At 43.2% G+C, this 17,171-nt stretch overlaps 1 protein-coding gene across 2 annotated transcripts in view; it reads right to left on the bottom strand.

Annotated features, from left to right (window-relative positions):
• SLC18B1 (solute carrier family 18 member B1) overlaps window positions 1-16,085 on the bottom strand; it is a 36,442-nt gene extending 20,357 nt beyond the window's left edge. The window contains exons 1-6 of one of the 2 annotated variants that reach the window (XM_058673673.1): window positions 15,977-16,085; window positions 14,712-14,920; window positions 9,767-9,862; window positions 9,384-9,457; window positions 4,333-4,480; window positions 2,925-3,081 (exon numbers count right to left, since the gene is read on the bottom strand). In XM_058673673.1, coding sequence (XP_058529656.1) covers window positions 2,925-3,081; window positions 4,333-4,480; window positions 9,384-9,457; window positions 9,767-9,862; window positions 14,712-14,753 — 517 coding nt within the window. In that variant the 5' untranslated portion in view covers window positions 14,754-14,920; window positions 15,977-16,085. The remainder of the gene's footprint in view (window positions 1-2,924; window positions 3,082-4,332; window positions 4,481-9,383; window positions 9,458-9,766; window positions 9,863-14,711; window positions 14,921-15,976) is intronic. The other variant, XM_058673633.1, reaches the window with a different exon arrangement.
• Window positions 16,086-17,171: the final 1,086 nt, after the last annotated feature.

The following is a 17,171-nucleotide window of genomic DNA, read 5'->3' as shown; positions in this document are numbered from 1 at the left end:
GTGTTACCAGGGTTTGGTACCCTCTGCAGTTGCAAGCATCACTAGAGATATTGAAATATATCCCTATGGATAAGAGCAGGCAACCATATTCAATATACCGGTATTAACTATAGCAACTGGAACTTAATGAAGGATTTTAATGAGAGGATTGGCTTGCTCATGACTACTTTGGAAATAGTACTTCAGAACAGCACAAAGAGGGCTCTGCGGCGTGGCTTAGCAGCTAAAGTCCTCGCCTTGAACACACCGGGATTCCATATGGGCGCCGGTTCATATCCTGGCAGCTCCACTTCCCATCCAGCTCCCTGCTTGTGGCCTGGGAAAGCAGTAGAGGACAGCCCAAAGCCTTGGGACCCTGCACCCTTGTGGGAGACCAGGAAGAGCACCTGACTGCTGGCTTTGGATCGGCACAGCACCGGCCTTTGGCGTCACTTGGGGAGTGAAACATCGGATTGAAGATCTTCCTCTCTGTCTCGCCTCCTCTCTGTATCCGTATATCTGATTTTGTAATAAAAATATATAAATCTTAAAAAAAAAAAAAGAACAGATACTAAGAAGGAAGCAGTGGGACTCTCAGCTGCCGTAAGCAAAAGCCAAGTCACCTGTGCGCCTACAGGAAGATAGGGTAGGTAGAATTGAGAATATTAAATTCCACCTATAACACAAAAGGGAATTTGTACAATTTTCTAGCTCCTATCTACAAACTCTCCCAAAACAATTCTTTTAAAGTACTTCTAAATGAGAACAATTCAATCTGTATGCACAGCCTTAATAGTATCAATCCTGTGGATTTTTTAAAACCATATTTTATACATCCAACCTAAACAAAAGATATAGAAGAAATTTTTCAAGAAAAAAATTTTAAAAAAGAACAGTTTTCAAACCGTTTGTTGTGGGTCATGAAAATCCCAGCTACCTCTGCTTTTGTTAAGTTTGGTCATGCTGCAGGGAAACTTAAGAAATAACAAAAAAATGAAGAGAAATAATTACTCAGTAGCTAGGTAGGTGTGGCTGAAGACTACAATGGACAGCGAGTATGGAGGGGGAGAGAGTGGTGAGAAGTACCGGCCAGGCATCAAGGGTAACCCGTGGTGGGGCAAGTTCAACATCTAATCACTGAGGTTCTCAATAGGCAGCTGAACTACAAGCTAGTTAGTATGTCTTGGCAAATGATGTAGGAAAGAGTTAAAAGTGTTTTCTCCTTGGTACGTGAGACTCTGACCCGCTGTCTATTTCTTAATTATTAGCCAAGTATTCAGACAACAAACCTAGGCACAGCTGGGAATGTTCATCTAGAGACCTCGAAGGAGGACAAGCACCACCCACCGAGTGGCTCCCCGTGGTACTGCCTCTCCAGCTCCATGGTCCCACTGGGATGGCCAGATCTGTCCTGAGCTCCTTCTGTCAGCAACTTAAAGGGGCTACCTCTAACGCCTACCATGTTACACGGCAACCTTACTTACAATACTGTAACTCTGGTTGTAAACTTTATCTTGACAGAGAGTCTAAAAGTGAGCTCTAGTTATGTGAGAAAGATGTGTTCTGTGGCTCTCCAAGGTGCTTGTAACCAGTGTGTCCCTCCTGCAGATCTGGCAGCAGTTCCCATGCACATATCACGAGGCAGGTTGACTCCTCCTATCAGGCATTAACTCTGCAGCCAGGGTGATTGCCATGGCAGCCTCATGTGGCTCCGTGTTCTTGCACCTGAGCTACGCTGTGTGGGTAGCTGTAGAAACCTGTGCGAGGAAGCACTGGCCTTACCCTCCTATCCTAGATCCTTCTGGAAACACTGGGACATGTGTATCCATGGAAACTTAAATTTTTATACTCTTATTTCTACATTTACTACAACTACATCTTGTAGGTTCTCTATTTGCATTAATTAGAAATATACTTTCTGAGTCCAATGTGATAGCCTAATGGCTGAAGTCCTGGCCTTGCATGCACCGAGATCCCATGTGGGTACCTCGTTCATGTCCCAGCTGCTTCGCTCCCCAACCAGCTCCCTGCTTGTGTCCTGGGAAAGCAGTCGAGGACAGCCCAAAGTCTTGGGACCCTGCACCCGCATGGGAGACCAGGAAGAGGTCTTGGCTCCTGGCTTCAGATCGGCTCAAGTCTGGCCTTTGTGGCCACTTGGGGAGTGAACCAGAGGATGGAAGATCTTTCTCTCTGTCTCTCCTTCTCTCTGTAAATCTGATTTTGCAATAAAAATCAATAAATCTTTTTTAAAAATGTATTATTCACTTCTCTGCATCTGGGTGTGTACAAAATAACATAAGAATTATTATTTATGGCTTTTCTTCTCCTTAGCAAAGTGAAGTAGCCCAGGTTTTTCATTACAATCACATATGTATAGGAATACATTTCTACATTTTATAATATGCATATTTGGGTGATGTGTGTGCTTCTGGTTCATGACAAATACGCATGATGAACCATATTTGGTTTCAAAAATATTTTGGAGCAAAATAAATGGACTATCTGAAATACTTGAGCAGACAGAAATACTTATGAAGCAAAGCTATTCCTTAGCGGAAATTTATATAGAACTCTGTGTATCACTTACTGCCTCAGAGATATCCTGGAACCTCTCAGAGCTGTTGGCCAACGTGCCCCACAGTGACCTCCTGCTTTGGCTAGTTAGTTCAGTTCATGAATACATCTAGATGGCATTACAGATGGAATCATTTTGAAGCAGAAATTAAATATTTGATTGTTCTAAAGGTTGGGAAGAATCTGTAGTATATAAAAATTCATATAAGACAACTGCCTATAAAAATTCTGAAAAGAAAACCAATGCCTTCATGGAACTCTAAAAAGCTATTGTTTACAACATTGACTAAACTCAGTTTGTAGTAAACTGGTCTCCCACAAAGGCATATTTAAACTTGAGTATCTCAAAGCAGCGATAAAAGTAGACTTACCATAATTGGGTAAAATACACATGTTGAATGGAACCATCAGGAGGACGATACAGCCCAGAAAAATGAAAGGCAATTCATAGCCAAAGGATTGATATAAAAAGCCACCTAAAGGGGGACCCAGGGCTAGTCCTAATCCGGAAAAAGTTTCAAGACTTCCCTGAAAATGAGCAAAAAAGAAAAGAAGACTGAGTTAATATATTCCATTTGAAGAAATAACCAGTGAATATGTAGGCAGAGACATTTGATATGTGGAATGCCTGAAGCGCATGGCAGAGTGCCTGACTACAGCCTGGATCTGCTGTTTCCAGCACTAGCATCCTACTGGTGTGCCTAGGCAGCAACCAATGATAGCTGAAGTACCTCAGGTACTGCCATCCAGGTGAGAGGCCCACAGCAAGTTTCAGGCTCTTGACTTTGTTCTGGCCCAGGTGTAGATGTTATGTGCACTTGGAGAGGTGAATTCATCTATGGAAGATCTTGGTCTCTGTTTTTCTTTGTGTGTCTCTTTTCAAACAAAATTTTAAAAAATAGAACCTGGCACAATGGCTTAATTAGCTAATCTGCCCTCTTCAAGCACCAGTTCATATCCCAGATGCTCCACTTCCCATCCAAATCCTTGCATGTGGCCTGGGAAAGCATTCAAGGACGGCCCACAGCCTTGGGACCCTGCACCTATGTGGGAGACCCAGAAGAAGTTCCTGGAGCCTGGTTTTGGATTGACTCAGTTCCAGCCATTGTGGCCACTTGGGGAGTGAATAGTGGTTGAAATGGATGCAAAATCTTTCTCTGTCTCTCCTTCTCTTTGTAAATCTGATTTGTCTTTCTAATGGGAATAAATAAATCTTTTAAAAAGTGAATGCAAAGTGAGAGGAACCATTTACATATGAAGTGGAGTAACAGGAACATGATTCAACACCCATATGGGATGCCATGACCACAGGGGCGTTCTGGGATTTTAGATACTAACGGGCACTCTTCAGGTAGCACATTAGCACTGAGGGACTTCAGGACAATCACTATGATCCCGTCAGTCTGGGGAAAGTTCTCTAGTGAGAACTAAGTATTTTTCCATTAGGGGCACGTCTTTTCCAAAGTCGAAGAAAGTGTCAGGCAGCTAAGCCATTAAGTAGGCTACAGGGAAACAGAAAAACGCTATTCAGTCTAAAACAAAAAGGGGTAAAAGGAAGAACTGGCTTAGATTACATTTTTCAGTCAAACTACACATTCAGGAAAACTCCCCTTCCAGCAAGAGCACCTAAGAACACTAATGGTTCATTTATTGACACAACCTTCTGCTACAAGTTGAACTTAGCAGGGAAAGTGATAACACACAAGATAGAGAGAGGATGCCAATTTTTATCTGCAAGGTCAATCAAAGGAAATTTTCAAAAACATGTAAGATACATACCAATACTGTAGCTACGTTATTTGGAAAAGCCTTCGCGATGATAGAAGAGGAAGCAGTTATGGCTGCACTAAAGCTCACTGCATCCATTATCCTCACCAGAAAACACATAACAATAAATATTGGTCCATCTGGCACTTGATCCAAGACACTAAAATGCAAGAGAAAGACAAATCTTAAATGTCAAGCCAGTTTTTATTTTTTCCCCCTAATTATTCTCACTGTATTCACTCATGGTTATTACATTAAGTTGTCTTTAGAACAGCTTTTTAAAGAGTGGTTTGATTACATTGGGTTTCACAGTAACTTAGTGGCTAAAGTCCTTGCTTTCCACACGCCAGGACAGGATCCCACATAGCTGCCAGTTCTAATCCCCGCTGCCCCACTTCCCATCCAGCTTCCTGTTTGTGGCCTGGGAAGGCAGTTGAGGACAGCCCAAAGCCTTAGGTCCCTGCACCCACGTGGGAGACCTGGAGGAAGTTCCTGGCTCCTGGCTTCAGATCAGCTCAGCTCCAGCTGTTGCAGTCACTTGGGGAGTGAGTCATTGGACGAAAGATCTTCCTTTCTGTCTCGCCTCCTTTCTGTATATCTGACTTTCCAATAAAAATAAAATAAATCTTTAACAAAAAAGTTAATGCCATGAAATTGTTTTTATACAATGCTTAGAAAATAACAAGAAAAAATATGTTTACATGTTCAATACAGATGTATTTTTTAATTAAAAATGCCTTCTAACCATTGTTGGCTGAATCCCTGGAGGCAGAATCCACAGAAACAGAGGTTAACTGTATGCAGAGTTTCCAACAAGACATATTTACAAGTAAGGATTTACCTTCAGAGAACTCTCATACCATCAAAAGAATGAATGAATGCAGAAAATAGAACACCTCGCCCTAGAATCAAGATGGCGGAATAGGGTAAGGACACGTTTATACAGACGGAAAAACATTTAACCAGGATGAAGCAGAGAGGACATATTTCAGGAAATAGGAAAGGACAGAACAACAGCAGAGGAGTACCTGGAAACTGACAGACACAGGAAAGCAGCGGACACAACAGTGTGGTGTTGCAGAGACTGATATTCCAGCACGGAGATCTGAACTCCACAGCAGCCAGAACTCCACCAGCAACAAGGTGGGAAGGGACTTTCACTGGGAGCTCGGGTGGTGAACCCAGACAAAGAACTGTGCTTCCTGTTGGTCCGTTTGATTTGACCAGGAGCAGAGATAGAGCAGCAGATCTCAGACGGGCAGTACGAGAACAGAGTGGCTTTCACAGTCCAGTCTGCCCCCTAGAGCTGAATTGGGCACCATTTTGCATAAGGAGGAAAGGGCGAGGGAGAGGACTGAGCATGCGCTGATCTGGGAGTGAGCTCATTTCTGTCTGGGTGAACTGCAACGACGTGGCATTCTACGGGTTCCATTCAGGGCAGGTCTGGGTAGCCCTCGGATCTGACAGCCAGCAAATCAAGAACTGTAGTGGTGGTACGGCAGGCGCCATTTTGGGCACTGTGGCAATAGCTTTGGGACTGCAGGGGGAAAACAGTGAACTGCGCATGTGCTGATCTCACGAGAACTTGCTGAGGTCCGAGATTGCACTGGTCCCACATGAAAATAATACTGACTGTGGCATCATACGGGTCAAAATAGGTCCATGTGGCACCCAGACCTAATGTCCAACAGGCTCCAGCAAGATCAGCGTCACCAACAACCTAATTATGTAGGACACCTGGTGTCTCTCTAATCCTGGGACCTGCTCCAAGCGGAAGTGGGAGAAAGGTTGCAGTGACAACAGTGCAGCCTCACCACGGTATCACAGGAGGTGGTGAGTGGTGAGCCAAGAGCTGGGGCTGTGGAGACCACAGTGGAAATCTGACATAAGAACCCAGACTTGGAACTTGATGGAGGTTGTGGCACAAGTGGCTGCAAGAAAAGCTGTGTACCAACCGCAATAACTAAAATCACATTGTAGACCTGTGGGTGACACAGCTTAGAAACCTGCCAAAAGGAGAAGACTCTGCTAACCAGAAGTACAATGATCAAGAGCAAAAGAAGAGACAAAGGCATAATGAATATTGCTGAAAACTCTCCTGCAAGGGAGCAAAACCCTATGCCAACCTCAGAGTTAACTGAGGAAGACATTGAGAAAATGGGGCACACAGAATCCATAAGACTCATTTTAAAGATTCTGATTAAAATGAGAAGCTCATGCAAGAGTTCAAAGAATTTAAGGAAGCAATAAAGGAAGTCAAGGCTGATATATCAGAAATTAAGAACACAGTAGTGCAAATTAAGAGTACAGTGGAGAGTCTCCAAAATAGAATGAAGCAAGCAGAAGAATCTCAGAATTGGAAGGTATTTCCTGTCACCAGGGGGAAGCAAACAAAAAGCTGGAAGCAGAGCTGTATCAGGCCAAAAAAAGTATTCAAGAATCGAAAGACACTATTAAGAGGCCAAATCTAAGAGTTATGGGAATCCCAGAAGGTGTAGAAAGAGAAGCTGAGTTTGCAAATGTATTTAATGAAATAATAAAGGAAAATTTCCCTGATCTAGAGGAAGAATTGGGAAACAAGTTCCAGGAGGGGCACAGAACTCCCAACAGGCTTGACCAAAAGCGATCTTCACCATGACATATGATCATCAAGCTCTCTTCAATTGAGCATAAGGAAAAGATCTTTAAATGTGCACGTGAAAAAAATCAATTGACATATAAAGGAAAGCCAATTAAGCTCACAGGAGATCTCTCACACGAAACTCTACGGGCCAGAAGAGAATGGAGTGACATATTCCAGATTCTAAAGAAAGAAATTGTCGGCCTAGGATAACATATCCAGCAAAGCTTTCTTTTGTCTTTGAAAATGAAATAAAATTCTTCCACAGTAAAGAAAAGTTAAAAGAATTTGCCTCTTCCAAACCTGCCCTACAAATGATACTTCAAGATGTTCTCTTGACAGAGAAGAGGAATAGCACCCACCAAATCCAAAGGCAAATGGGAAGAACATCCCAGTAAAATGGCAACAGAAGACTAAACCAATGAACAACCCATTCCTAAAATGACAGGACCAACGTAACACCCATACATATTAAACTATAAATGTAAATGGCTTAAGCTTAACCAAACATCATAGAGTAGTACACTGGATTAAAAACAAAACCCATCTGTTTATTGTCTGGAGGAGACACACCTTGACAAAGATCAACGGAAACTATATCACATGGGTTTTGTTATTCTCTGTTAGTTTCATCTCTTCAAAACACTTCCTTCTGAATAAATCATTCAATGACTCGTATATCATACAGTAGCCTCATTTTCTGCAAGAAGGTTCTTGATTTTCATTTCTTCAGCTACACATTAGTCATTTAATAGCATGTTATTTAACTTCTTGGTGTTGTTAATTTCTTTTTTCTTCCTGTTGTTGATTTTGTTTTGTGGCTCTTCATTTAAGAGGATATATAGTAGCTGTGTAATGGAGACTGTCATATCTAGTAACATGTCATTTAACTTCAGGCATTGTAAATTTATATTTGTTGATTTTGTATCACGACTTCTCATTTAAGGGGATGTATAGTAGCTGTGTAATGGAGACTGTCATATCTAGTAACATGTCATTAAACTTTATGGCATTGTAAATTTCCTCTTTCTATTGTTGATTTTGAATCATGACTTTTCATTTAAGGGGATATACAGTAGCTGTGAAATGGAGACTAACATTCAGATGTGAGGATGTAGTGTGGTATGCATTTCTACTTCCAGACAAAGATGGACTTACAATGAAACTGTTTACTATATCTTGACAATAGGATTCTGGACTCTCTGCCATTGTCCAGGCCCACAATGATGGACATATGACTGAGTATGAAGAACTATATGTTAGTAATGATATAGAGGAACTGGGGGGGGGGAGGGAACTGGGGAGGGGATAAGGGAATATGAAAATGTACTATAAAATAATAACAATAATAATAAAATGTATAAAAAAAGAAAAAAATAATGTATTAAAAAGCTATGAAAGCAAAAAAAAAAAAAGAACACCCCACCCAAGAAAGAATAAAATGAAACAAACAAAAAAACAACAAAAACTTTTCAGTTACTCTGCCTCCCTGACTTTATTTCCCCATAATCTTACTGCACTCTCATCCTTCTCCTGTGTCCCCCCCAACACGTGCACAAGTTCTTCACTATTATTTGTCATTATTCTACTGGCTTACAGGCTCTAAACTTCAGCAGTTTCAGAGCTTTTTCCCTTCTGGTACTCATTTTCCCTCTCTCTGGAAATAGCAATGGGGAAAAATACTTTACACTGTTGGGAAGTGAACATGTGACCTGGTGCAGCCAATGAGAATATTTCCCTTCCTGAGTTGTAGCACCAATGAAGCAGGATGGGTCAGCAAAAAAAGATCTAGTCTAGGACTCTCAGGGAGCAATCATGAGAGTGTCACTCTCTTTCTACTGGCACCGCGGGGGACATCTGACACCAAAAGGAGAGCTCTCCTCCAAGAACAAAGCTTAAGAAGAAGGTAGCAAAAGCTGGGCAGCTGAGAAAGATTTCTGATGGCATTAGACAGCGCCTGTGTCCTGGCATTTTGGAGTTGATTCCTCAGGAAAGAAATCCACTTTTCTTGCAAAAGCCAAAAAGAGTTCCTGTTACTCAGAAAGTGAGTTTACTTTCTGTCATTCACAATCACAGAAATCCTAAAATGCACGTTGAGAAGAGGTCAGTGTGGTGACTTAGTGCTGTGGCCTTAGGGGAGCATCCAGCATATGGAAGATCTCCTCTCTCTAAAGCTGTCTTTCAAATAAAAAAATAAATCAATAAAAAAATTGATAAGCTTGCTGGCTTAACAGTAATCCCCTGAAAGACTTTTCTTAAGATCGTTATCATTCATTACTGTTTTTCTTTCATTCCTGTTCTTTTTTTGTCCAATTCCTCTGCCAATGGTCATGGGCTGTGCATTCAACAAACAATAACATCCACTGATTTAAAGCAGTCATTAACATTTGAAACTCAATTACTAGATATACTGACATTCCAAACATATCAGAGTATGACTTACCCAAAGAGAACTGTAACTGCTCCTGAGACAAATGTTCCTGCTACAAACACAAATTTTGCTCCAAAATGTGCAAGCTGTAACAAATGCCAAAGAACAGTGGTAAATTGATGACTTCACCAACACTACATTGACATTAGAAAGTCCACTATGTTATAAAATCTAGACTTTGGGAAGACGTGTGCAGTTAATATATTATTATGATCATTTCTTCTGGAATGGCTTACACACATGGAAATAGTTAAAAATTCATCTCTCTTAAGGATAAAAAATTTATGAAATTGTAAAGGTCATTATTATTATATCAAATGATGTTCTGAATTTGCAAAGTTACAATAATTCATTTTATAACTTTTAAATTAAAATGCACATACTTTAATACTTACATATTTTCCAAACAACAAAGATGACAGCAAGTCAAACAAAGCATAACATCCAAAGATCATACCAATCACAGTATTACTGGCTCCCTTCTTTTCAGCCTTTAAAGAAACCAAAATAGGAAAAATGTTTGAAAGACAGACTTTGCACTGTTGTGAAGTGAGCATGTGACCTGATGCAGCACGGAAACAAAAATGAGATCAAAGTGGCATCTTCTTGTGAATTTTATTGGGGGAGTCCTTAAAATGCTCAGAGTGACAAAGAACGAGGAAACTAGGCGTGAAATGGACACGAAAATAGCTCACTCCTCACATCCGTAAGTGCAGGCAGACATGACTATAAACAAACCCAAAAATCTTTGGAGGAAGAAATCTGGACACTACTTCATAGTCACGGGACAAGGCAAACAGCTGCTTTACATGCACTTCCTTAGTTCTAGAATTTTACACTGCTAAAAACAAAGAACGCTTCCCAGTCACGAAATTCAAGAATAGGAAGTTGCATGAGCCGGCCCTTGGGTCATCCACGACCCATTCAGTCTCTGCTTCCAGCACTAAGGACAACTACCCGACAGTGTGGAAAGATCCTGCTTGACACCACAGCACAGGAAACATGCTCCCAAACACCTCACTTTCTCCTGTAACACCTGCCACAGTTTAGCTCCCATCAGCCATAGCTGTCAGTACTACAGTCTTGCTTTCTAAGCAATGAGCCCCCATAATTTACTGCAGATAATACAGTATTGATTCTGAGATATGTATTGTTGTGATAGACAATTGAACATATAGTCAAGAACAGAAATAAGCTTTAACAAAACTTTTTTAAATTCTGGAAATATAGCAGATGCTTACTTCAATTTCCAAGCCATAGCACTGGAAGGACTTAGAGCATGATTTCATTTCTTTAATCCAGGACAGGCAATGTATCATACAATGAAGTCAAAGCCTAAACAATGCAACTCTATGTTCTCTCAGACAGCTAGCAATGACTGACTGAGCACTTTCTAGATGTCGGGTGTTGTACCAGCCGTGATGGCTTATGGATAGAAAAGTCCAACTGAGATGTATCCTTTTGACAGAGCTTCCGATTTCTGCCAGTAACTTTCCTCTCACTGTAGAAACCTGGTTGCATGGCCACAACCACAGGCAGACACACACACACACACTCTCTCCCTCTGTCTTATTTCCTTCAAAAGCCAATCTCTACAACAGCTTTAATCATAGTTCTTTACCTATTCTCTCTAATAATTTTAAGATAAACTTTTTCCATTCCTCCCCATGTAAAGATCTCACTCTCATTCAGTCTCTTTCAAGGACATCTTTTTTTTTTTTCATGTTAAACTATGCCTCTTTAAATCAACCCTACATTCCTTAGAGTACCATGCCACAGGAGACCAGATAAGTGAAGTCAATCATAAGCTGACTTCAAGAAAGACCCCACTCCTCTAGCAAGGCCCCAGAAAGGTGGTCCCATGACCCTAGTGGAGGAGAGCAGAACGGATGGGCCCACAGCACTGCAGTAATTACTCAGGAAGGATTTAAACCCACAATTCCACAATCTTCAGAACTGAGTGTTCTCCTCTAGAGTCCTAACTACCATATGAATGAGATGTGAGATTCCATTTTTCAAGATAGTCTTCATCACATCCTAGGTCACAGTAAGAGTACACACAGACCAGAGTTTTTCTACTACAGAAAGCTCATGTTCCTCAAAGTGAAGGAACTGCCAGAGTCAGTTAAGCCATAAGCAAAACATTCAATGAAAGAGATTACATGATCCACATACTTAATAGAGAAAATAAGCATATAATCTTTAGAAAACAACAGTGGTTATAGAAACTAATACTTACCGGTCCTCACTATCGTCCAGAAACTGTATTGGGCTCATTTTATATAGTATATGCCCACAAGTAAATAAAGGATGTACAACAATGCTTCAAAAGGTTGGTGGGAAATCCCCATTATCTTTTAATTCCATTTTCCACAGACTTTTGAATCCTTCTTGTATTTTTCACCACCCACATTCATAGATAAAGACACAGATTTGCAAAAGTCAAGCATCATTGACTCACTACATTCTACATCGAGTCCCATATCCACTGTACAAATGTAATAATAACATAGAATACTCTAGAACCACATGCCTTGGCAGCAACTGAACATTTCTGGGGACCTTCTTACAATGGGAGAACAAGAACAGGTATTAAAAATAACTTTTGGGGCCGGCACCAGGACATAGTCGGCTAAACTCTGCCTGTGCCACAGGCATCCCTTCTAGGCACTATAGATTGGTACTCTTGGTGTTCCACTTACAATCCAGCTCCCTGCTTATGGCTGAGCATCAGTGCAGGGTGGTTTAAGTCCTGGGACCCCGGAACCCATGTGGGAAGCCCAGAAGCTCCAGACTTTGGATTGACTGAGCTCCAGCCATTGAGGCCATTTGAGGAGTGAAGCAGACGATAGATTCATTCTCATTCTCATTCTCTCTCTCTCTTTAACGCCACTTCTAAATAAAAATAAATATTTTAAAAATCACTTCTAGTTCACATGTAATGCTATGACAAAGGAGAGGCAGGGCAAAAAAAAATGATGAACAGAAGAATCACATTCTTGAATTTAGAAAGAAGGTCTTCACTTTTCCTTTGCCCTGTTAGTTCTGACAGTATGCATGAACATGTAGGATTAAAGGTACAATTTTTTCAATGCATTATCAATATGAAGACTTTAAAAAAATCAAAAAGAAGAGTCCATTCTTGTGCTACAACTTCTAAAGTCCTGTCTCCTGAATTCATTTTCTTCCCTTCAGCCTTCCTCTCTACAAGCAAAAGCTGAAAAAAATTACACCCATAGCCTGGCTTTCCTTTAGTTGTACTTACTCAGTTCCAGCTAAACCAGGAAATGCACTTTCAACTGGTTGATCCCTTATAATTCTTCTAATTCCAGGGGCTCCCATTATTAATATTTTACCAAAAAGCAAATCTTGTCACTCTACTCTACTCAGACAGCTCTGACAACTTCCTGGTGACTCAGTGCTGGGTGTGCATTACAGTTCCAGGCTGCGCCACCCCACTCCCAGGTCAGGCCAGACAACCTATATGCTGTTCCCCATGGTCATACCATTCACTTTGCCATATCTGCAAGTTCTAGAACACCCTTGTATCTGCTATGCAGTTTTGGTACGACCACCTCTCAACAGTCTCTTTAGGTTTCTCCTGTGAGGCACAATAAGCCATTCCTCTTACAGAAAATTCAAATAGTCTGGAGCCATTTGTTACTGTTGTTATTGCTGTTCACATTTCTTCACTCCCAGCTAATACAGGTACATGCCCTTGACCTTTATTCCTCCTACCACATCAGCGTCTGGCACACCCAAGAGTAAGAACACTGAAAATTTCTTTGTGAACAGAACTGAATTGGGAATGTCACAACTTCTGAGAGTGCTCTTCATTTATGTTGTGATTGACATTCTCATTATCCTACGTACGGGGGTTGTGCAGGGACAAAATGGATAAATGCGTGGCACATACATTAAAAGCAGAGCTACAGAAAAGTGACTTTGGCCTTCTTTGTCACATGCAGAGAGAAGGCCCCTATGTTATCAGAGTTGTTAGAGGCCTCAGAAGCTGCCAGTGCACTGTGAGCTGAGGCTTTGGCAAACAGCAGAAAATGAAACACACAGCCATATGCTCTGCCCTTGTTCAGACCAGTCCTATTTCATTCATATAAGTATCCCCCTGATCTCCAGAAGCCAGTTCTTGGAGACCACCTGTGCCATCATCCCAAAACCCAAGGCCCACGTAAAAGTCTATAATTAGGTAGGGCCCGGCGGCGTGGCCTAGCGGCTTAAGTCCTCGCCTTGAACGCCCCAGGATCCCATATGGGCGCCGGTTCTAATCCCGGCAGCTCCACTTCCCATCCAGCTCCCTGCTTGTGGCCTGGGAAAGCAGTCGAGGATGGCCCAAAGCTTTGGGTCCCTGCACCCGTGTGGGAGACCTGGAAGAGGTTCCAGGTTCCCAGCTTCGGATCGGCGCGCACAGGCCGATGCGGCTCACTTGGGGAGTGAAACATCGGACGGAAGATCTTCCTCTCTGTCTCTCCTCCTCTCTGTATATCTGACTTTGTAATACAATAAATAAATCTTTAAAAAAAAAGTCTATAATTAGAGGAACTAGCCAACATTACATAACTGAAATCCTCCTTTGTAAAAACATGGCAGCTAAAGGCCACGACAGACTCAAGCATGAAAAGAGAATTTAATGGACCGTATTTCCTAATTTCAAGATGATAATCAACAAAAACTCCTGGAGACAGAGTTACTCTGCTAACACTCTCCTGCTGCTGTAACATTCAAATCTCCATTTCTAGTATCCTTCCTCTTGTTCCATTACAGAAACCAGGTAAACACCTGGCAAACAAAGTGCCAATGAGAAGGCTAATTATAATTAGATGAATCACCTCCCAAAACATATTTTGGTATATATCGTTATTTATTTCAGAGGCAGAGAAAGAGACAGAGATCTTCCATTTACTGGTTCATTCCCCAAATGCACAACAGGAAGGCCAGCACAGTGCCAGGAGCCCAGACCGCAGTGCGAGTCTCCCACACGCATGGCAGGGATCAAGCATTTGAGTCATCATCTGCAGTTTCCCAGGTGGCCCATTGATGGGAACCTGGATGGGGAGGAGAGAGATGAGGACTAAGGACCTCAACTGGGCGTTCCAATAAGCACTGCAGGTACCCTCAGGCACTGTGCCAAGTGTCTGCCTCCTCCTGCCTCCCCAGGATGCTGTTTGCATTCCTTTTTTCTTTCCTGTATCAAATATCCTAAGAGGAATATTCTGCTGAAGCTCCATACATCATCCATAGTTACATTTCACATACTGTAGGAAACAAGTCATTCAAACGGTGTCTTCAGAAGTTGGAGTTCAAAAGGATATAAAAATGTCTTACCTCCTTGGGGAAGAAGGGTCCAAGGATGGCATAGCCCATCATGGAACTTAAGTTCACGGATGCTACAGATATCAGTACAAAAAGCTGGTCTTTGGAAAGCCGCCTGGGTGGCTGTCCTGCACCGCCTGCTGGGCCAGCAGCTTGAATGCAAACAGGCTGCAATTACAGGCATGTAGTTGGGCATCTGATTCCAGAACCTGGATGAAGCACTTTGAAGATAACTTAGGTTGAGCAAAGGGCTATTTTACATACAACACATTTGAGCAAGGAGAACACCACACTTGTTCATCAGTGTGATTTTGAAAATGCATCCCTTTCCATGTTTATACTATTTCCAATGCAGCAATTACCAAGCCATCTGGTGTGTTTCACCTTCACCTTCAGTGCACTTGGAAGGCTGAAGTGCCGTGGTGATCTCCAGGAGGCTGCTAACAAGATCATGGCCTTGGCTTCCTACACTACAGACTCAGCCACATGTTAAGCACAGCAATGTGTGCTGTCAGATTAGGAAGAATTCTAGAGGTATCAACTGACTTACAAAGATGAGAAAAGAAGTTAAATCACTCAACTGCCAAATTAACCATTAAATAGCATGCTCCTGGAAAGGCAGGTCTCACAAAAAACATGCATCAGCTTTTTTTCTACCCTGATTACTGGTCTGAAACCTCAATTCATTTAACACGATTCCCAGGGATAAGTTAGCATTTTATTTAAAGACACCAAATAAATTACTCTGAACTTCACACATCCCAGCAAATTCATCAGCTGTTTTTATATTAAATGATTTGGGGGAAATGTTTAGAAAAATAGATTTGATTTTCTTGATTTTTTCTTTTTGTCACTGTAGTCTAGAAAAAAGATCCTCCACCCCCTGCCTGCCAAAGAAAAATAATAATAATAACTCTACAAGATGAGGAAGTGTTAAGCATCCTTGTAAAAATTTTGGAATAGAAGTAGGGAAACCCGAAGAAAGAGACAGGAACACCGGGTACTGTTTCCCATTTGCATAATGGAACACGTATTTGATTACATTCTTAAATACGCAGTACTCAAAAGCAGAGCCACTGGGAAGAAAATCCTTTAGAGACTGTACCGCATCCAGTACTCGAACTTTATACCCCTTCCAGAAAGAAAAAGCTGGCCGAATACCGGCGACAGGGCCCAGCCTTTGGAAGCTCTGGGAAGCAAACCAAGCTAAAAGTAATTCAATCCCTAAAGGCCACAAGGCCCAAGGCACCGGTGGTCCGGCCACTGCTCTCCATCACCTCCTGGTGGGCGAGGGCCCTCGGGATTCTCCGGCGCGTCCATGTGCCGAGTGGACTCCAGAGCCGCCACTCCAAGTTCCACGCTCGCACCTCAACCCGAGCTTACGACACGCCGACTGACGGGTGGCCACCGCTCAAGCCGGTCATCTCCGCTTGTGGCGTGGAGTGGACGGTCACATGCTGCCCGCAGCTCTCAGGGCTCTGCCCGCCCTGGGAGGCGGAGCCGGGGGCGGGGCGAGGCGGCCGGGGGCGGGGCGAGGCGGCCTGGGGCCGGGCGAGGCGGGGTGGATCGGGGAAGGGCCCGGGTCGGGGCGAGGCGAGGCGAACAGGGCCTGGGAACGAGTCCGGGGCGGAGCGAGGCGGCCGGGGGCGGGGCGAAGCAGCCAGGGGCGGGGCGAGGTAGGCGGGGAGCGGGGCCGGGAAGGGGACGGGGCAGGGTACCGGGGAGGGTAAAGGCCGGGGGAGGGGTAGGAGGTCGGGTCGGGGGCGGAGCAGGGGGCGGGGGCGGAACGAGGCGGCCAGTGGGAGGGCGAGGCGGCCGGGGGCGGGTCGAGGCGGCCGGGGGCGGGTCGAGGCGGCCGGGGCGGGTCGAGGCGGCCAGGCGAGGTGCTGCAGGTCCTTTTCCTCCTCCAATAGCTTTCTCCATTGCAATGGCTGTAGCTCTTGTTCTTTGTCGTTCCTTAGGAGGAAAGTGGAGGGGAAACGAAAATAGAGGAAAAGGTCAGGTCTATATTTCATACAACTAGGCGTACCTCTACTTTCAATTAAGCCCAGCGGATTCCAGCTAAGAGTCAGGAAGGAAGCTTCTACAGTCACAGGAAAGATAGGCAGTGCCTCAGTCAAAACAAAATCAATCGTTATTTTTCACCTGAGTGAGACAGTGTTTGCAATCACTCAAACCAAATACCAGCTAGTGGGAAACTGACTGGTGTCAACGTAGAAAATTGTTGGCCAGCTCAATTCCTCAATTGGTTAATCCTCCCCCTTGCAAGAGCTGGAATCCCATATGCCCTCCAGTTCCACTCCCAGCTGCTCCACTTCCTACCCAGCTCCCTGTTCGTGGCCTGGAAAAGCAGTCAAGGATGGTCCAAAGCCTTGGACTCTGGATCTGCCTGAAGGTGACGGGAAAGAAATTCCTGGCTCCTGGGTTTGGATCAGCTAAGCTTTGGTTGTTGCAGCCATCTGGGGAGTGAAC

The sequence above is a fragment of the Ochotona princeps genome, chromosome 1 (assembly GCF_030435755.1).
Source record: "Ochotona princeps isolate mOchPri1 chromosome 1, mOchPri1.hap1, whole genome shotgun sequence".
NCBI classification, from domain to species: domain Eukaryota; kingdom Metazoa; phylum Chordata; class Mammalia; order Lagomorpha; family Ochotonidae; genus Ochotona; species Ochotona princeps.
Note: the sequence above shows the minus strand (reverse complement) of the source record. Positions and strands in the feature narration are given on the sequence as shown.